Below are 21,531 nucleotides of genomic sequence, written 5' to 3' on the forward strand. Positions count from 1 at the left end.
CCCCACAGTATAATGTCCCTTCCAGCTGTCCCCACAGTATAATGTCCCCCTCCAGTTGTCCTGCAGTATTTAGTTCACCTTCCAGCTGTCCCCACAGTATAATGTCCCCCTCCAGCTGTCCCCACAGTATAATGTCCCCTCCAGCTGTCCCCACAGTATAATGTCCCTTCCAGCTGTCCCCACAGTATAATGTCCCCCTCCAGTTGTCCTGCAGTATAATGTCCCCTCCAGCTGTCCCCACAGTATAATGTCCCCCTCCAGCTGCCCCCACAGTATAATGTCCCCCTCCAGCTGTCCCCACAGTATAATGTCCCCCTCCAGCTGTCCCCACAGTATAATGTCCCTTCCAGCTGTCCCCACAGTATAATGTCCCCCTCCAGTTGTCCTGCAGTATTTAGTTCACCTTCCAGCTGTCCCCACAGTATAATGTCCCCTCCAGCTGTCCCCACAGTATAATGTCCCTTCCAGCTGTCCCCACAGTATAATGTCCCCCTCCAGTTGTCCTGCAGTATTTAGTTCACCTTCCAGCTGCCCCCACAGTATAATGGATCAAACAAAAATAAAGCTCCTCTCGCCCCCTCTCTCTGGAAGTTTCAGGACGCAGTCAATATAAGTGACATCGCCATATCACACCTACTGGGAGCACATACACGGAGAATAGAGACATCGGACATCTCCAGGTGTCACCATTTTATTGAACTGCTTACGGAGGACCGCTGGAGATAGTGCAAGTCTTTCTTCGTTGATCAGCAAGTTAGCCTGAAGTGGCCGGACATCCCCTTCAATGTATTAGACTCTCTTTGTAGAATGGGAGGAAATCCATGCAAACACAGGGAGAACATACAAACTCCTTGCAGATGTTGTTCCTGGCAGGATTCAAACTCAGGATTCCAGCGCTGCAGTGCTAACCAGAGCCACCATGTTACCCATTCTCCCATTGACTTCTGTGCTGATTCCTCTCCAATACTCGCCGTGGTTTTGAAAAACTTCTTGAAGAAAAAACTCAGGCATTGAGCAGATAGCGCACTTTATTCTTAGCAGCGTTTTCCTCTGTACAATAGGGTAAATTTCAGTGACAACTACTTTCCTGGGACAGAAATATGCCCTGGAGTTGTCAGTTCCCTTCACCCAACCTCGGCTGTACAAAGTGTATTACACAGGGGGGAAAACCTGAAAACCCGTCCCATGGTTAATAGTAAAACTGGATACTATGTAATACAAAGACTCGTGACAAAGGATCAATAGTTAAATCAGTTTATTATCTGACATACATCCACATGTCCCGTATACAGGGTTATTAGGACCACAAGTTACAGGCAGATCACAAGATTTTACGCAAGGTTACAGGAAGGGGCCCCAGTACACGTTTCAAGGAAAATATGTGGGGTCCGCTATATGAGAGAATTAGTGATGTCCCCCCCGGGGGTCATATAATAAAACACATCCTCACAAAGGTGTCCTATATACCTCCACATGTATATGTGACAGTATATCTGTATACAGGTAGTCGCTCTAACTGTATGAATATATATAGCTATACAGATCACTGCTATGGTGCATGTATTGTGTACTCTATGTCAGTCATATATGGTTATGTATGTGTGTCTATATACGCTGCCATCTGTATATGCGCTCTATAGAGTGTGTGTATGATCCTCTCTGAATGGCCCAGTGAGCCCCGGGTGGGGTTGTGCTGGCTAATATATAGCACAATGTACAGAGATACTTACTACTCACAGCACACAGAATACCCCATGCTACTATGTACAGAGGAGGGGGCTGCATGCAGTGACCAGTTATACATGGGGTTATAGACAGAGTTGGAAAGACAAATCCAATGGGCAATGTCTTGGTTACACGCCACATGGGATTCAGAGCATTGACCTGATTCACCCAGAAGGGTGGGAGTTATTGCAAGAAGACACTGGAGGATAATAGGAAGAAATTGGCGAAGGACGGGATGATGGGAAGAACCAACCAGGAGAAAACAGTAACCAAAAACATGGAAAGAAGAAGCAACCATATCTGGACAAGGTGCAAGGAAGCAATTGAGATGTCAAATTCAGGGGCCGGGTGATTGGTTATAAGCAAGACATCATCATAGAGGAAAGAGTAGACTGCATACTCTAGAACTATGGACAAACTATAGTAGAATGCCATTGAAAGATAATAAAAGTGGCCATACACGTTAGGATGGTGGTTGAACAATCTTTGAATTGTCATCAGGTGGCTGAGGTTGCTTGGGTGCACCAGATAAAATGAATCTGATGGCCTACTATCCAACACCCTTCAAAGTTGGTTGCCTTCTGCCGGACCATCTTTAGAAAGTCAAGACTAAAGCTTTGCACGTCATGATAGGACAAGTCAACAAATCTTATTACACAATGAAAACCATGAGCTGTAGAGAATCAGATGACTGGACAAGCTTTAGACCATGAGAAGAAGAGTCAACATTAAGGCATAGTACAGGTATACAAGAGATATCAAAGGACTACAAGTCTGGAGCCAGTAGGGCTAAGACACTGGTGACTATGGTGGCTCGTTGATGAGAGGAGATGTATCGAGCAATGGAAGACCAAGGACACGATGATGACAACGCATTGTCCGATGTGGCCTAATTTCTTCCTTCATCCTCTGAGAATCGGTGTCTTTGTAATATGACACACTAACATGGTGTGCGGTGTCTCGGTCAATGTCCTAGAGGGTACCCTTGAGATATAGGGGTGTATACAGAAGAGATTATAGGAAATGGATAGTGTGGAGCTCGGGCATGCTATATACATACATTAAATCTTGTATTTCGGGTTGATCTTTACATTACATTCACTGTTTTCCAACCACTTACCCAGCAATATCATACAACAGGTCAAGCTCAAGTACTGCGCGATGATGTCCACGTGGAATGGATCAGGACCACTTCAGGTTGGGCTCCATGGATCCAACCTTATCTACTATGTAACTATATCACTATATGGATGACGACAGGGGAAGATATGGCGGACCATTGTTGGCCCCGTCCCGGGCTGCAGCTAGTACTTGAGATCTGGCCGAGCCTTGTATGATCTTGGTGGGTCAGCGAGTGTGATTGAACCTGTAAAGTGATGTTTGTGACTATTAGTAGTGTTGTGGACATTACTGTGGAGTTTCTACAGACATTATAGGCCCATGAACTTTTCGAATATTTCCTCTAGAAGTTTAATAGAAAATGAATGGCAGCTAGAGAAAGCTTGGATAGCGTTGAGGGTTCCTGCATTTGGTGTCCAGCTGAAGGTTCTGTTAAGGAAGGAAGCAAGTAAAACCTTCACCGGTACGAAGCAGGAACTTTCTTACCCCCTCCTCCGGTAATTTATTTTGCACTGAATGAGACAGTGACACACAGAGGGGCCCCTGTTTCAGAGGAACATTAGACAAGGCACTGGGGAGTCAAGGGATGCAGACACAGACAAGAAGGAGGCGGAAGTCTGTGGCTCCAAATGACAGGGCTTAGAAGATGCAGGGCTGATTGGGAGAAAGGGTTAAGATTGCATCTCAGCCCGAAGCAGCCAGGGAAACCAACAGCAAAACAGCAACCTGAAGGAGAACAGAAAGGACAGTGAGTGCAGTGCAGAGAAAGAGCGCCACTGCAAGGAGACAATGGACAGAGCAGATCAATGCATACAACTGAAAACAAAGAGCGACAGGCTAAAGGGGTTCTCCGCATTCACTAGACTGGCCAGGCCATGAATCGGGAAACGAGATACCTGGACGACCCCCTAAAGTGCCAAAACTTAAAGGGTGATGGTTTAGTAGCACAAATGGGATTCCAATCATTGAAATAATAATATATGTATAGCAGAGCTGATCAGAGTATCTTACTCTCAAAGAGATTGTCCAGTATCGGGGACCTCTACAGATCAGCTGATCCAAGCAGCAGTGGTGCTCTGGTCAGAGCTATTTCCACTTCACAGGCCGCTGACATCACGTTCATGGCCAGTTTGCAAATCCGTCCCATTCAAGTGAATGGGGCTGAGCTGCAATACCAAGCACAGCCATTATACAACGTATGGCACTGTGTTTGGTAAGTAGTGAAGCAGTCATTGTACTTGTCTGAACACTGGGGTCTCTTCAACCAGCTGATCATGGGGGTGCCACCATCCGATATTGATGAGCTATATCAGGAAACCCCTTCTAGTTATGTCATGGTAATACAACATTGAAATCAATGACTGTTGCAGTGCCTGTCTAAAATTCCCTGTCAAAGTCTTGCAAGCATATTTCGGCCGACACATTCTGTTAAAATCAAGGGAGACGTGACAGACCCATCATAGCCAAGGGGGCCCTCGGGCTCAGTTGGTGTCCACTGTTTTAGAAATCCATTAGACACTCCGACACTAATGTAGCAATTCACCAGTAATCATGTATACATTTATCTATCACCTAATAGACAGTAGAAAGCTGCTGCTAAGGTGAGCGGGCCCCCTGACCTAGCGGGCCCCTGTGCAGCTGCTATGTCTGCCCCTGCATCAGTAGAGCTGGAGAACCCCTTTAACCAGAGAGATGACAGCAGACGACTAGAGAGTGAAAGCAAGAATGCAGAAATAAGAGAAAATCATGAATGTAGCCGAGACAGAGCGCGCCAAAGGATGGACATAGTGAGCGGAGAGGAGAAACGCGTACAGAGAGACAGAAGGCACAATCTAGGGAGGGGGAAACATCTATAGACCTATGGAGGAAGGTCACGCAGACTGTACGACTAATGGAGAGAACAATGGCGCTGTCCATGGCACCCAATCAGGTATTGTTCTAATAGACAAATCTGATTGGTTGTTATGGGTAACGCCGCTGTATTTGTTTGCACTGCGATTCATATAACAGAGTACAAAGAAGGCATTGAATGTGGTACAATATATACAGCCAGACAATGAGGACAATGAATACAGTATACGGCGTGGGCTGTGGAGTTAGTAGAGACACAACAATGCAGTAAAGTGATGGAGACCGCTACACCTGCTATAAGCCTATCCGAGCCCTCACAATGGCATAACTGGAGGACATGGCAGCGGGTATGGACCTGACGGGTACAGGTATGGGTACGGCTCTGATCTCTGCCCTTCCCCCTGCCACCTCTGCTGACCCGGACACTGTCACACCTGCTGCCCACTGAGAATATAAGATGTATAAATCCATATAGATCCATCACTACTCATTATAATTCATTATAAAACATGATAATGATATTAGTCTGGGCCGCTTATACGCTGCTGTCGGGCTGGTTACAGGGGTGCAGTCACCATTGTTGTATCATATTGCAATCCGGCTTTTGCACCTGTATGACTATAAGCTGTTCTGTGCGGTGACCACCGGTAATCCCAGGCGCCCCAGCAGACAGGACCCCGCACTGGGCGCACCAAACAGCTCATTTCTATACTGATTCAAAGTTGATTTTCGCAGCCACAAGATTGCTCAAAAAAGATTTGTTACAAACCAGCCCATCAACAGGATATAAGGGGTTTAGAGGATATTGTGACCTCTATGGACAGCCTACCCTTCAGACTGTCAAGGCCCCCGCAGATCAGCAGCTTCCCCATTCATGTAGCTTCAGGCATTGTTTATTGCTCACTCGTAACTTTGGTCATGCAGTACCCAAATCCGCCACTAGGCAAGTGGGCAGTGCATTGGGAAGCGGCTGATCTGCAGGGGTCTCGGCGGTCAGACCCCGATAATGTAATATTGGTGAATGGTAGGAAACCCCTTTTAGTTTTTTCTAGCTGCCACTATTCTCCATAGACATAAGAAAATAGTTGTCTTTGATTCGCCCGTCCATCAAATCCAATAAGACAATAAATTCATTTATTATTTGTCAAAAAGAGACCTCAATGGCCGTCAAATTGGCGAAAATCATACTAGGGTTACCCCTCTATAATTCTGTGTACTGAATCCCTTCCTAACGTGTTACTGACACGGGATGTAGCAGGTCTTATAGAAGATCAAACCATTATAATAGATCCCTGTCTCATGGTAGTGGGGACCCCCCCCCCAAAAAGAGGCGATATACTAAGATGTCAGAATACGGGGACACTGACGTAGATTTATTTTATCAGACACGGCTGCACTTATAAAGCTTTATATAATATCAATGCACAGACATGTTGTACAATTGTATCAATGGTTACCAGGAAAGTTCTAGAACTGACTAAGATAAGATAAGATGCTGCGACATAATGGGCCATACTCCTATAGAGACCTGTGGGCTGCAGCGTCAGGCCTGTCACACATGTATATAGCTAAGCTGTATGTAACGTCCTACTGGCAGCAGTGATACCTGGAGATAGAATTTTCCGACGCAAGCTCTTTCGGTGTCCGCACCGTGTTGAAGTTACGCTTTGGTTGTGACACTGGAGGTAAGAAAAAAGAAAATTCTGAAATGCAATGCGATATACGACATACGGTTTTCTTCTATAGATTATGCTGATTGAGGATAGCATTGCTCCTATGCAGTTTTTAGAATTCTCAGGCACTGACGTCCTTTACATTTCATTCTCCTAATATGTCGTTGTAGATCCCCCTTTCATGTGTCGTATTAGATCCTATGGGTATCACGGAGTGGGGCCACCGCTTACACGTTGCACCGTTTTGGCCAAGTCACTGCCAGACACTTGGCGTTGGTTATCTCCCGAGAACAAGGATCAGGTAAGTTAAGATCCGACATGCCAGATTCTTCTTTTCAACGACAGTCCCACTGTCCCATATTAGGCGGACAATGACCTTGTGTATACATCTTAATACTGTCCTTACATTTTTTGAAGATCTGATCACTTTTACCTATTTGAACATATGTGATGACTTAGTATATCCTTTCTATAGGTACTACTATAGGTGCTACTTTTATCAATGGTACCCAATGACAGTGAAGTCTACAAGAAGCCACAACAAGGCGGCGTACGCCGTATACCTACTAGTAACTTGATGAACCTTTTTCACACTGTTGTTCTCCACTTGAGGATCTTTTGGGCCGCCAATCCTGCAATGGACATCCAGATATTCAGAATGATGTTCCTATCACCCTACAGTAGACCTTTGTGTAATGGTGCACCACACTCACCTCTGAACCCTGGAGGGTGGAGCAAACACTCCATGTTTTGGGGAGCAGGTGAAATACCGGACCCCGAATACTGAGCCATCGTGTTTTCCTGTAGGCTTTTCTAACTCGACTCCGAACCAGTATCCTAGTAAAAAGGACAGATCATGTTATACAGTCCGTAAAGTTGGCCATACAGCTCTATACCCATCCTACGCCCCCACACCAGTGACCACGGATCGGACATGCTGGAATCTGATATGCCCAACCCTTTTTCCCAGGATCGTGCACAAACCTTCATCTTTGTCCTGCACGATATGTCATAGAACTTACCTGGTGCAAAGTCTGTCTTGCCATAGAAGCGCACCACCCCCTGCTTCTGTCCGGCTACGAGCACCTGGTCCCCCAGGTCAATGTTGAGCCCCTCTTTGTCTAAGCTGCCCACGCTGACCGACTTCTTCTGCATTGCTGGGAGATATAACATACAATGGAGAGACACCTTACAGCAGTAGTAGACCTTAGTGTAGCGTTATATTATTACCAATCCACTACGTCACTATCCATCATGCCATTATGTCTTACTCTACAGTGACCTGTTCATGTTACCCGTACATTACACATCCTCTACTTCTATACGGCCACCAGCCTGCGTATAACTGGCCGTTATAGTATTGTAGCTGTAGGGCCGACCTTGTGTCTGTAGATTATTCCCTGCTATAGTTCCCTGTATCTCTATAGTAAAGGCTCCCAGTTGTCCCTGACTGCCGTGGATTTGATATGGACACCCATATGGGATATTGTATCATCACCTTTTTTCTCTTTCTTCCCTTTGCCGGTGACTCTGGAGAAGTCCATTCGTGGGGTCTTTGGCGTGGAGGTGACGGAGGAGGGCGTCTGATCGGGAGCTTTACTGATTTTGGACACTGACGCAAAAATTCCTAGGAAGCGAAGTGACAGAGAGTTTAGGAGAAGCTTATGGGGACGTGGACATCATTGTAATGCACATTATACGTTCACAGCACTATGACGCAATACAACACACCCAGTACAGATATACCGTATAACAACATGGAACGTCATCTCATGTAGGTGAGGGCGCACGTGTTAGGTTTCGTACTCACCATGTTTGGGGGGACAGATAAAGTAGCGGATGCCGCCCACACTGCCGTCATTCTTCCCATCTGGCTCATCCAGCTCCACTCCTACCCACTGACCACTGGCAAACTCAGTCGTGCCGCAGAACCGGAGTGTGCCAGCCTGTCCAATAACAAGGGTATATAAATACATGGGTATATACCATATGTAGGAGATCTCGGGGGACTGGGGGTCCATGATCCTACAAGTAGCAGTCACGTATAAGGGGATTGGGATTTGCTATTTGTGTTTTTGGTGCAGATTTGGCTGTGATTCTGCGGCTAATTCCACTTGTTACATGAAGATTCTGCTAATGATTTTGGTCACAGATTTTCCCTAAATATTGCAAATCTGCAAAGAAAGCCTGAAAGTATCGACAAGCTCCAGAATCTGCACCATTGGTCAAATCACACACAGAAAATTTCTGCAACTTGTAGAATTTTTTTTAATATGCAACGTGTCCATTCGCCCCCATATGTCCGTCCATAGCCACATGTGACATAATGGTGCCCAAAGACATTCTGGTAGCATTGGCTGGACCTGACAATTTTAGTGGCTGACTATATAAAGTGTATGCAATATTTAGGGAAAATCTGTGACCAAAATCATTAACAGAATCTTCCTGTAACAAGTAGGAAAGGATAAGGCCCTGCCTGGGGTGTCTGGCTCTGACCTATTCCCCTCTACTCTCCAAACCAAGAGTGCATGTGCTTTGGGGGGTTGGAGGGACGTCTGTATAAGTTGCTTCCTAATATGGGACTTGTGTTCTTACATAAACATAAGAAAGTTGTTGCCCCAGTTAGATATTTTGTACGGGGAGAATCAGACATGTTGTTATAGAGAATTGTAATCTTGTACCTTTTCTAAGTCGAGCAGGACCCGGTCACCTAGCCGCAGCCCTATAGATGCCAGCATCAGGTTCCCGGGGATGTTGTCATAGTTGGGCAGTGTCACCTTGGGCAGGTTGCAAGTCAAGGGCACGGCGTCTAGAAGGAGCTGTTTCAGTTCCTTTGCGATCATGGCTGACTCGGCCTTGTCTAGTCCCATGTCCATAGGGTCAGGAACCACATCAGCCGGGACCTGGCCTTTACTGTTCTGTGTAGGGGAAGCAAAAATGAGCATGGCTTAGATAAAACACTGGATAACAGCAGCCCATGTGGTCACGAATATAGCACCATTCTAGAGGTTATCACTCAGCTTTCCCAGAGTCCTGAACAGCAGGTTTACATAGTTATACAGCGGATGTAGAGGAAGACATTTTATAAGGTTGCATAATTCAGCCTTATGTATTACAATATAGTTACATAGATATGGACAACCCCTTTAAGTGACCATACAGCTCTACATATTGGAGGCTGTATGGCGGCATGTGAAGTCTCTGCGTAGGCCCCTCTATATAATGCCATATTCCAGTACAGCAGGGCCCTATAGCAGGCTATGGGTGCCATATTGTGTCCCCATAAAACCTACACTGCATACGGCCTACGTATAAGAAAGTCACTCTCTTACAGATTCCTTAGAAACACAAGGTGATACTAAGCAGATGAGCCCTTACTTACCCTTACTGAGGGGTTGGCGCCGTGTTCCAGGAGACATTTCACAGCCCCCAGACACAGATTCGAGGCCGCAATGTGCAGGGCGGTTCCATGGTTGAAATCGCTGCAGGTGGAGTTGAGCACTAAGTGAAGAGAAGATGGAGGACGTGGTGACTCCCCGGCAAGGACCATCCTGCAGTTCTGGACTTTCCTTATCATGTTTCTTACCTTTAGGCTTCGATGCTTTCAGTAAGATGCGCAACAGTTCAGGGACATCGAAATAAGCGGCGTAGTGCAAGGCGTTCATGTTAGTCCAGCGGCTGCGCAGGGTCACGTCCGCTCCCAGCACAAGAAGCTGATTGGTCAGTCGTACGGCGGCCGCGGGGTCTCCTAGAGGAATGAACACAGCGAGTGTCAGAGGCGACCCCGAAGATATGCAACACACGCAACCTAAGACTAAGGCTACGGTCACACAATAGTGATTAATGGCCGCCTGATTCAATGTCAGTGAATGTTATTTTGACAGTCTGTGACATAATATAGGTCATGTCCGATTTTTCACCATTACGGGTGTCTCTCGTGTACAAGGTGGCTTTGAAAAATGGACGTTTTGCACCTCGTTCATCTGAATGTCATCTAAAGCCTCCTGCACATGACTGTGACATTATTGCTGGATATGTCTTTGGTGGTTCCAGCCTATTACCTAACCTCACTATGTATACAATAGTCCATCACGTAACGCCATCTTGGTTGGTGACCACTACGTACCCACACCATGTGCTCCGGCCTTGCAGGCATAGTGTAATAAGGTCATGTCTGTCAGGCCATCCCGGTCATTCACATGGCAGCCCCTTTTCAAGATCTGTCAGGAAAGAAGAGTAAATAATTCTGCATTATAAAGGTTCAGCCCCCAAGCAAACCCCATGTCAGACAATGTAAGGCCTCATGCACAAGACCATATACATATATATTATGGATCTGTGAGGGGCCGTAGCCCTGAGATGCAACATATGGAGCAGGTGCTTTCCTGTCTGTTTCTGTCTCATCTATTCTATTGATAGGGACGGCACACATACGCCTGGTCCGTCTGCGGCCTTAACCCTTGCTTACACATAGTTACCTGTGATATACAGTATATTCAGGGTCCTTGAATAACTGAGATACTTGGTCTTAAAGAGGCCATATACCTTCTATAGCTCCCGGCCTAATGATTGTTCCATCAACACCTACTCCTAGTGACCTTCCCGTACATGAGCCGAGTGTCCATGTTCTTATAATGTATAAAATGGAATAACCTGCAGTCAGACACCTCTGGTGACAGGATCAGGCATGTCCCAATTCAGTATGCCTGATCCTTCTTTCCTCTTTTCCTCTTTAGGCACACCTCCTCCATCTGACCTTACTCCAATGTACCCTGACTGGTGGTGCAATATACTGTATACCTTTCCTAATATAATACTTTTCATACATCTACTGTCTATCATTTGTAATGGTTGCACATATGTTGGTGGGTTTTGGGGTTCCCGTCCCTCACATTGCCTCCAGGTTCAGGTTCCTTGGACTTTGCAATCACATCTGCTTAGCAAGAATTTTGCAGAATGTTAAAGTTCAGCCCATGTGAACAATAGTCTATGTCCATGGGATTCCAGCGACAGAATGCTGATGTTGCAGCTTTCGGCTGGTGATGGGCGCCGGATGAACGGGCCTAGTGGGGAGTCTCAAGCTGTGGTGTTGGTGCTGCGATCTTTGCCAAATCCGTGGCAAAATCTTATATACGAACGTACCCATAGAATGTTTCTTTCTATCAGGAAAGTTGCTGGCTAGGGTTGAGCCGATCTTGACTTTTCAGGATCAATTTTGAAATCCGATTTCCGATCATTTTTCATTCGAACCCGATCTCGATCCCAATTCCGATCCCAATGCAAGTCAATGGGATTTTTTTTTACTAAACGGAGATCGGATTTTAAAAACAATCCTATTCACTATACAGCATGGAATCTAACAAGTGAACGCTTTATTTGTTAGAATCCACACTGTGTAGTGATTTTTTAATCCTCTGGCTACTTAGTCCCCCCTGGTGTCCACTTACCTGCAGAGATGGCTGGTCCGGTGCCTGGTGTTCTCGTTCTTCTTCGCCTCGCTGCCCCCTGCCTCCCAGGTTAGGAGAGCGTGGGCAGGTACTTGGAGGGGAGACATCACGTATCCCCGCCCTGTACCCACCCACACTCTAGGCCACAAGCCCCGCCTACTTCCTAGCTCTTTAACATTAACCTGGGAGGCGGGAGCAGCGAGGCGAAGAAGAACGAGAACACCTGACCAGCCATCTCTGCAGGTAAGTAGCTACTAGAGATGTTAGCTAGTCTCCCATTAAAATAAATGGATGCAGCCGGCGCGCAGGGGGTTAAGGCTGTGTGCCGGCTGCTTCCATTCATTCCTATGGAACCGCAGTGGAGCCTTCACACTGAGTATACACGCCACTCAGAATGAGCAGATTGTATACTCAGTGTGAAGGCTAACATTGTTAGCTTTTCCCACAATGCTTGGCCAGTAGCAAAGCATTGTGGGAAATAATCACCGATCTCGATCCCACCTAAAAAGATCATGTTCGGCATTCCGATCGTGATCGTGAAATTTTCTCAATCGCCAATCGGAATCCGATCTTTTCCGAACACGTTCGCTCAACCCTACTGCTGAGACTTCTCTGTGTTTTCATCAGTCCAGGTGTGGATATAAATGAAGGGGTCCATATACCGCACCATATACCGCACCATATACTGCACCATATACTGCACCATATACTGTTCTTGTTATTTGTGTCTGCCGCTAGTATGTAATCTGTAATCTTCAATCCTTTCATTAATAGCCAACATGAGACATTGTAAAGCAGTAAACAGACTATGAATAGTTAACAATTATTGAGTCGTTACGGAATTATTGAGTTTATATGGAATCAATACAACATTACAACAATACAATTGATACAACTTGCGATGCCTTTATCCTGTAAGATGGAGAGTAATGTGCATTCACGTCTACAACCCCAGAGAACCTACCTCACTGCCGATAACATCGATCTTGTGCTGGACCTGCGGCACCCATTGCCGGATGATTGCAAAGAGTTCAGGAATACTAGTCTGGGGGTCAAACAAGATTTCCTGGCACGCAGGGTCATTGGGATCGAAGAATGTGAAAGCTGAGAAGAGGAAGCGGACATGAGAAGAGGAAACACCGGGCGATGTAAAGCCATATATAATATAGGAATGTATTAGTAGTTACCATAATCCTTAGGCAGAGGAGCCGGGGCCGAGGGGTGAACCACTGGTCGTTTCCGCTTCTCTAGGATCGGACTCTGGAAATCAATGGGTCGCTGGTTCTCCTCCTCGGGCGCACAATCTGGAGGGTCCTCCCTGGTCATAATTCTGTGATAACCAATAGGATTAAAATGAATATAATGCAAGGAAAATCAGGAAATATAATAACCCCAGATCTTGTGCATCTTAAGATGACTCCTTGAAGACCTCAGTAAGGCACTCAATGGAGTGGAGATGCATTAGACACTTCCAGACCTGAAAGTAGAGTTGAGTCTATGAATCAATTCCAAAATGCTAGACATACCCATATCATCTGCTGGGTTAAACCATAATTTATCTGGTGGGTTCTTCATCATGGGTTCTGGCTTGGCTCCGACCCCCGGATCACTTGATGGGAACCAGTCCACACCCTCCTGGCTCGCTCTGCCCCCTTCCTCTTCTCCTGACCTCAGCTAGGTTCCCTGTGCCCCATAGTATATTATATATTGGAGGGAAATCTGTGCAAGGTTACTAGCAGTCTATTAGAGAAATACCAGGGTCTATAGACTACAGAGACATCACTCTACCAATAAGGCGCGCTATGGAGCACTTACATATCATGGGTTTATTGTGGCTTTTGTATAAAATTAAAGGAGTTTCCAGATTTATGATATTGATGGATCAGAGGGGTACGGCACCTAACATCCCGGCGAGTGCTGCGACTGCTTTACAGCTTACCAAGGCGCTAGGGATCAGATAAAGCATGAATCCTCAAAACTCTATGGATGTAGTATTGTATGGGATCCGCACCATAGTGCGTGCAGGAGGCCTGTGAAACACTGTTGTAGCAACAGCACGGGGAAGTCTATGGAGCAGTCAGTTATACTGGGTGCAGGTAGCAGTCATAGCAGTAACATGGTGGTCTGGTAACATGGGCTTAACCCAGGCTCAGAACAGTACAATGAATTTCAGAAGGATTCTGTAATAAGGCAATGTATGGTGCAGCAAACATCAGTAACTTTCTTACATATCACATATCGGGTGCAAAACAGATGTACAGTAACGTCACCGCAGCTCTATGGCCGCAGCTTGGAGACCACTCATCAATCTAAATACACATAGCTGCCCCTAGTGGTGAACGTGGGTAGTGACTATGATGGCGTGTAGCCCCCCTGGAGTCTAATAATATAATCCCACAATCCAACATCTGGCACCCCCATAAATCAGCGAGAATAGCAGACGGCATCCAGCTCCATTCTCTGTGCACTGGCTAAGAAACGTCATCAATGTGTTTAGCCCAGAAAACCCCTTTGTGCCGAGTCTGCACCAAAACCTGTCTGAAGATCCCACCATGTGAACACAACCATAAAATACCAGGAGGTCCAAGCAATAATCCAGGGAAACAACATTATGGCTGTATTCACACTGAGTAACGCTGGCGTTTTTTGTGCTTATTTTTGCACATAGCGCCGCATTAACGTCGCATATACGCACAATGCGGCGTTAATGCGGCGCTATGTGCAAAAATAAGCACAAAAAACGCCAGCATTACTCAGTGTGAATACAGCCTTATAGATGTAATGACTATGGTCAAATAATCCAAGACCGGACCTGTAGAATTACTAGAAGGTTCTCTGTGGTCTGGTCATATAAGAAATCATTCCCAGTACTCAACAGTAACATTATACTAAAGCAGCCAGATCATGAAAAGCAGGGGTAGGGAACGTACGGCTCTCCAGCTGTTGCAAAACTACAACTCCCAGCATGCATACTTGCTCTGCCGTTCTTGGAACTCCCATGGAGGTGAATGGAGCATGCTGGGAGTTGTAGTTTGACAGCAGCTGGAGAGCCGAAGGTTCCCTACCGTGGATGTAAAGGGTCAAAGAAGAAAAGAAAGATCTTGGGGCCGATGCAGATCTGGGCATGCTCAGTGTGAAGTCCAAAAACATATCAGACTGTGTTTTGAAAGATATTATTCAGATCTGCAAAAATGGACCGAAACTGGAGTATATGTAATTTCATTCCTAAGGACCTTGGGTCTGTGTGACAAGGCTCACGGGTGCAGGTCCATGTGCGGTCTGCAGACACCTGGCCATCACAATAGGCCCTTATGTGTATATCACATGACCATGGACTGTACATCACATGACTACAGATGTGTATATCACATGACCATGGACTGTATATCACATGACCATGGACTGTATATCACATGACTACAGACTGTATATCACATGACCATGGACTGTATATATCACATGACCATGGACTGTATATCACATGACTACAGACTGTATATCACATGACCATGGACTGTATATCACATGACCATGGACTGTATATCACATGACCATGGACTGTATATCACATGACTACAGACTGTATATCACATGACCATGGACTGTATATCACATGACCATGGACTGTATATCACATGTCTATGGACTGTATATCACATGACCATGGACTGTATATCACATGACCATGGACTGTATATCACATGACCATGGACTGTATATCACATGACCATGGACTGTATATCACATGACCACGGACTGTATATCACATGACCATGGACTGTATATCACATGACCATGGACTGTATATCACATGACCATGGACTGTATATCACATGACCATGGACTGATTTGTATCCACTGAGATTATACACAATGAATCTAGAACACTGCGAGGAATTGATACAGAAAGTCTATTGGATAATTGCACAACTTTTTATTACACAAACAATAACATTTATCTCTCAGTGTTAATTTGGTCTGAAACTGGACAAGCCCTCTAAGTTTCTGAGCTAGTGATTGTATACGGGCACAATCTAATATTAATATTGGGTGCACTATCCCACATTACCAGCTCGGATGAACAAATGTCGCATTTATTTTTTACAAATCAGTATATTAATCAGGTTTATAAATGCATTTAGTTGCAATAAAGTCCTTTATAGGATAGAAGCCGAATCTCAGTATAGACTATTATCAGACCAGTCAATTGCAGAGTCACACACAGACCAGTCACATAACCCCAGTTCACATTATACATCATTACAATACAGCTCTTTATGGACCATGTATATCATCCCAGTGCGGGACCAGAACACACCACAGTGCCCGGTGCACACAAGACCAGCCCTGTAATAATAACACAAGCCTCCTACACCCCCATACAGTGAGATGGCTCCTCCAGTAAACATCCCCAATTCCCAGTCCTGCAGCTCTCGCACATTGCATGTGACTACAAGACGCTGATTGTACAACACGTACAATGCTCCAGTCTGTAGCCAAGGAGAGGTGGGACAGAGCCAGGCGAGCAGCCAGGGCCCATCACAGCCTGTTCTCAGGATGCTAGATTATTCCAGGCTGTGTCTGAAAATGTCCGCAGGCACCAAGCCAGGGCTCAGCGGGGAGGGCAAGAGCATCGACTGGGCTCAGCCGCCACAAAGAGCAAAGCAAGACAGAAAAGGGACTGAACACCAATGAGTCAGACCCAATACAATGGACCAGGGAAGAAAGATGGAGGCGTAGAAGGGAACAGAGGACTTAGGAAGAGGCGAGAGATACTGAAGAGACCAACGGGGACACTGCAAACACCCAGGACAAGGGAAGAAGGGATGGATTCGGGACAAGGGAATAGGGGAAGGAGCCGGGACAAGGGAATAGGGGAAGGAGCCGGGACAAGAGAATAGGGGCCAGAGCCAGGACAAGAGAATAGGGGCCAGAGCCAGGACAAGAGAAAAGCGGATGGAGCTGGGACAAGAGAATAGGGGATGGAACCAGGACAAGAGAATAGGGGATGGAGCTGGGACAAGAGAATAGGGGATGGAGTCAGGACAAGAGAATAGGGGATGGAGTCGGGACAAGAGAATAGGGGATGGAGCTGGGACAAGAGAATAGGGGATGGAACCAGGACAAGAGAATAGGGGATGAAGTCGGGACAAGGGAATAGGGGATGGAGCCAGGACAAGAGAATAGGGGATGGAGCCGGGACAAGGGAATAGGGGATGGAGTCGGGACAAGGGAATAGGGGATGGAGTCGGGACAAGGGAATAGGGGATGGAGTCGGGACAAGGGAATAGGGGATGGAGTCGGGACAAGAGAATAGGGGAAGGAGCCGGGACAAGAGAATAGGGGATGGAGTCAGGACAAGAGAATAGGGGATGGAGCCAGGACAAGAGAATAGGGGATGGAGTCAGGACAAGAGAATAGGGGATGGATCTGGGACAAGAGAATAGGGGATGGAGCCGGGACAAGAGAATAGGGATGGAGCCGGGACAAGAGAATAGGGGATGGAGCCAGGACAAGAGAATAGGGGATGGAGTCGGGACAAGGGAATAGGGGATGGAGTCGGGACAAGAGAATAGGAGATGGAGTCGGGACAAGAGAATAGGGGATGGAACCAGGACAAGAGAATAGGGGATGGAGTCGGGACAAGAGAATAGGAGATGGAGCTGGGACAAGGGAATAGGGGATGGAGTCGGGACAAGGGAATAGGGGATGGAGTCAGGACAAGAGAATAGGGGATGGAGTCGGGACAAGGGAATAGGGGATGGAGCCGGGACAAGGGAATAGGGGATGGAGTCGGGACAAGAGAATAGGGGATGGAGCCGGGACAAGAGAATAGGGGATGGAGTCAGGACAAGAGAATAGGGGATGGAGTCGGGACAAGGGAATAGGGGATGGAGTCAGGACAAGAGAATAGGGGATGGAGTCGGGACAAGGGAATAGGGGATGGAGTCAGGACAAGAGAATAGGGGATGGAGTCGGGACAAGAGAATAGGGGATGGAGCCAGGACAAGAGAATAGGGGATGGAGCCAGGACAAGAGAATAGGGGATGAAGTCGGGACAAGGGAATAGGGGATGGAACCAGGACAAGAGAATAGGGGATGGAGTCGGGACAAGAGAATAGGGGATGGAGCCAGGACAAGGGAATAGGGGATGGAGTCGGGACAAGAGAATAGGGGATGGAGCCAGGACAAGGGAATAGGGGATGGAGTCGGGACAAGAGAATAGGGGATGGAGCCGGGACAAGAGAATAGGGGATGGAGCCAGGACAAGAGAATAGGGGATGGAGCCAGGACAAGAGAATAGGGGATGGAGTCGGGACAAGGGAATAGGGGATGGAGTCAGGACAAGGGAATAGGGGATGGAGTCGGGACAAGGGAATAGGGGATGGAGTCGGGACAAGGGAATAGGGGATGGAGCCAGGACAAGAGAATAGGGGATGGAGTCGGGACAAGGGAATAGGGGATGGAGCTGGGACAAGGGAATAGGGGATGGAGTCAGGACAAGAGAATAGGGGATGGAGTCGGGACAAGGGAATAGGGGATGGAGCCAGGACAAGAGAATAGGGGATGGAGTCGGGACAAGGGAATAGGGGATGGAGTCGGGACAAGAGAATAGGGGATGAAGTCGGGACAAGAGAATAGGGGATGGAGCCAGGACAAGAGAATAGGGGATGGAACCAGGACAAGAGAATAGGGGATGGAGTCGGGACAAGAGAATAGGGGATGGAACCAGGACAAGAGAATAGGGGATGGAGTCGGGACAAGAGAATAGGAGATGGAGCTGGGACAAGGGAATAGGGGATGGAGTCGGGACAAGGGAATAGGGGATGGAGTCAGGACAAGAGAATAGGGGATGGAGTCGGGACAAGGGAATAGGGGATGGAGCCGGGACAAGGGAATAGGGGATGGAGTCGGGACAAGAGAATAGGGGATGGAGCCGGGACAAGAGAATAGGGGATGGAGTCAGGACAAGAGAATAGGGGATGGAGTCGGGACAAGGGAATAGGGGATGGAGTCAGGACAAGAGAATAGGGGATGGAGTCGGGACAAGGGAATAGGGGATGGAGTCAGGACAAGAGAATAGGGGATGGAGTCGGGACAAGAGAATAGGGGATGGAGCCAGGACAAGAGAATAGGGGATGGAGCCAGGACAAGAGAATAGGGGATGAAGTCGGGACAAGGGAATAGGGGATGGAACCAGGACAAGAGAATAGGGGATGGAGCCAGGACAAGAGAATAGGGGATGGAGTCGGGACAAGAGAATAGGGGATGGAGCCAGGACAAGGGAATAGGGGATGGAGTCGGGACAAGAGAATAGGGGATGGAGCCAGGACAAGGGAATAGGGGATGGAGTCGGGACAAGAGAATAGGGGATGGAGCCGGGACAAGAGAATAGGGGATGGAGCCAGGACAAGAGAATAGGGGATGGAGCCAGGACAAGAGAATAGGGGATGGAGTCGGGACAAGGGAATAGGGGATGGAGTCAGGACAAGGGAATAGGGGATGGAGTCGGGACAAGGGAATAGGGGATGGAGTCGGGACAAGGGAATAGGGGATGGAGCCAGGACAAGAGAATAGGGGATGGAGTCGGGACAAGGGAATAGGGGATGGAGCTGGGACAAGGGAATAGGGGATGGAGTCAGGAACATAAGAAGGAAAAGGATGGGGATTTATTCAGGGTGAACCGTGTTACTTGTACATCAGCCATAGTGATACAGTCAGATATACGACAACTACGGGGAAGAGCACAGAGTAGGACAATAAAACGGAGACAAACAGAAAGAGCGAGCAAAGGCAATGAGATATAAAGAGATGGAGGGAGGGCGAGAGGGTGATGATGGACACTCATGAGACGCCTGGAGGGGGAGGGTTACGATGGGAAGTAATTTGGAAAGTACTTGTTAATAAATCATAGTCACTCGTGCTGGTTACTGAGCGAGCGTATCACTGTCCCATATACAGTCTCCCTATATATACTATAATGTGTCTATGTGACAACTCTATATACATCTGTGCAGATATATACATACATATATACATATATACAACTCTATATACATCTGTGCAGATTACGTCCTTTTGTTATAAACTGTTGTGTTATAAAATTCCCTGTATCAGTATATACTACGCCATAGTATCTGTATACAGCTGGATGTCTCTTCATCATTGTATATCTGCGTAGTGTAATAGAGAGAGATGAATATATACTGTGATAGATATATAATGCAATAGATGGATAGATAGATAGATAGATAGATAGATAGATAGATAGATAGATAGGAGATAGATAGATAGATAGATAGATAGATAGGAGATAGATAGATAGATAGATAGATAGGAGATAGATAGATAGGAGATAGATAGATAGATAGATAGGAGATAGATAGATAGGAGATAGATAGATAGGAGATAGATAGATAGATAGATAGATAGATAGATAGATAGATAGATAGATAGATAGATAGATAGATAGATAGATAATAGATGACAGACCCCGACCACTGTGTACATGACTAGATGGTCTCCATGTCTCCGGTCGGCCTCTGTGATTCCAGCAGGTAGTCAGTAGTCAGACTCACCCAGGCCTTGCCGCTGTCCTTGGTCCTGATTCACCTGCTGCTGGTCCTGGTGGTCTCTGCTCCTGTCTCAGGCGGCCGCTGGTCCTGATGTTGGTCCCTGGATCCAGTGGATTTGGGTCGGATTAGGATCCTGGTGCTGCTGCGATGTTTTTTCCTTTCATTCCTGCGTCACTGGGATGCTGGGACTGTGCAGATAATGAGAAGGAGGAGAGAAGGGAGGTGGAGGGAGCAGACATGGAGAGGAGGAGGAGGAGGAGGAGGAGGAGGAGGAAGAGCAGACAGCCAGAGAGGACCGCCAGCAATGGAGGCAGCGACAGCAAAGAGGGGAACACAAGCAATACATTCCTATGGGAAGAGAGAAGGAGAATGTCAGATAGAAGAAGTGATAGAAAGTCACAGAAAGAACAACAAATAATAATAAGACAGAACGAAAGGAGCCATATACAGAGGGAACAGGGACACGTATCTGTATACAGAGGGAACAGGGACACGTATCTGTATACAGAGGGAACAGGGACACGTATCTGTATACAGAGGGAACAGAGACACGTATCCGTATACAGAGGGAACAGGGACACGTATCCGTATACAGAGGGAACAGGGACACGTATCTGTATACAGAGGGAACAGAGACACGTATCCGTATACAGAGGGAACAGGGACACGTATCCGTATACAGAGGGAACAGGGACACGTATCCGTATACAGAGGGAACAGAGACACGTATCCGTATACAGAGGGAACAGGGACACGTATCCGTCTACAGAGGGAACAGGGACACGTATCCGTATACAGAGGGAACAGAGACACGTATCCGTATACAGAGGGAACAGAGACACGTATCCGTATACAGAGGGAACAGGGACACGTATCCGTATACAGAGGGAACAGGGACACGTATCCGTATACAGAGGGAACAGGGACACGTATCCGTATACAGAGGGAACAGGGACACGTATCCGTATACAGAGGGAACAGGGACACGTATCCGTATACAGAGGGAACAGGGACACGTATCCGTATACAGAGGGAACAGGGACACGTATCCGTATACAGAGGGAACAGGGACACGTATCCGTATACAGAGGGAACAGGGACACGTATCCGTATACAGAGGGAACAGGGACACGTATCCGT

The 21,531-nt window shown here is 46.9% G+C and overlaps 1 protein-coding gene across 1 annotated transcript; it reads right to left on the bottom strand.

The window, feature by feature from the left end:
• Positions 1–1,238: 1,238 nt before the first annotated feature.
• Positions 1,239–20,602, bottom strand: CLIP3 (CAP-Gly domain containing linker protein 3). Its single transcript, XM_075259625.1, has 14 exons — positions 20,395–20,602; positions 13,003–13,145; positions 12,780–12,919; positions 10,495–10,588; positions 9,955–10,116; positions 9,751–9,869; positions 9,050–9,286; positions 8,179–8,314; positions 7,867–7,995; positions 7,391–7,525; positions 7,082–7,205; positions 6,936–7,000; positions 6,302–6,374; positions 1,239–3,570 (listed from the first exon to the last, which is right to left on the bottom strand). The coding sequence occupies exons 2-14, from the start codon at positions 13,139–13,141 to the stop codon at positions 3,516–3,518; spliced, it is 1,608 nt and encodes a 535-aa protein (XP_075115726.1). The 5' UTR covers positions 13,142–13,145; positions 20,395–20,602; the 3' UTR covers positions 1,239–3,515.
• Positions 20,603–21,531: the final 929 nt, after the last annotated feature.

This window comes from Leptodactylus fuscus, chromosome 11 (genome assembly GCF_031893055.1).
Source record: "Leptodactylus fuscus isolate aLepFus1 chromosome 11, aLepFus1.hap2, whole genome shotgun sequence".
NCBI lineage: Eukaryota > Metazoa > Chordata > Amphibia > Anura > Leptodactylidae > Leptodactylus > Leptodactylus fuscus.

Coding starts and splice junctions, on each gene's coding strand:
- CLIP3 (XM_075259625.1), bottom strand. CDS start 13,141: ATGACCAGGGAGGACCCTCCAGATTGTGCGCCCGAGGAGGAGAACCAG. Junction 7,206..7,390: donor CAAGACAGACTTTGCACCAG/GTAAGTTCTATG, acceptor CCTTTTTACTAG/GATACTGGTTCGGAGTCGAG. Junction 6,375..6,935: donor AAAGGTTCATCAAGTTACTA/GTAGGTATACGG, acceptor TCTTACCTCCAG/TGTCACAACCAAAGCGTAAC.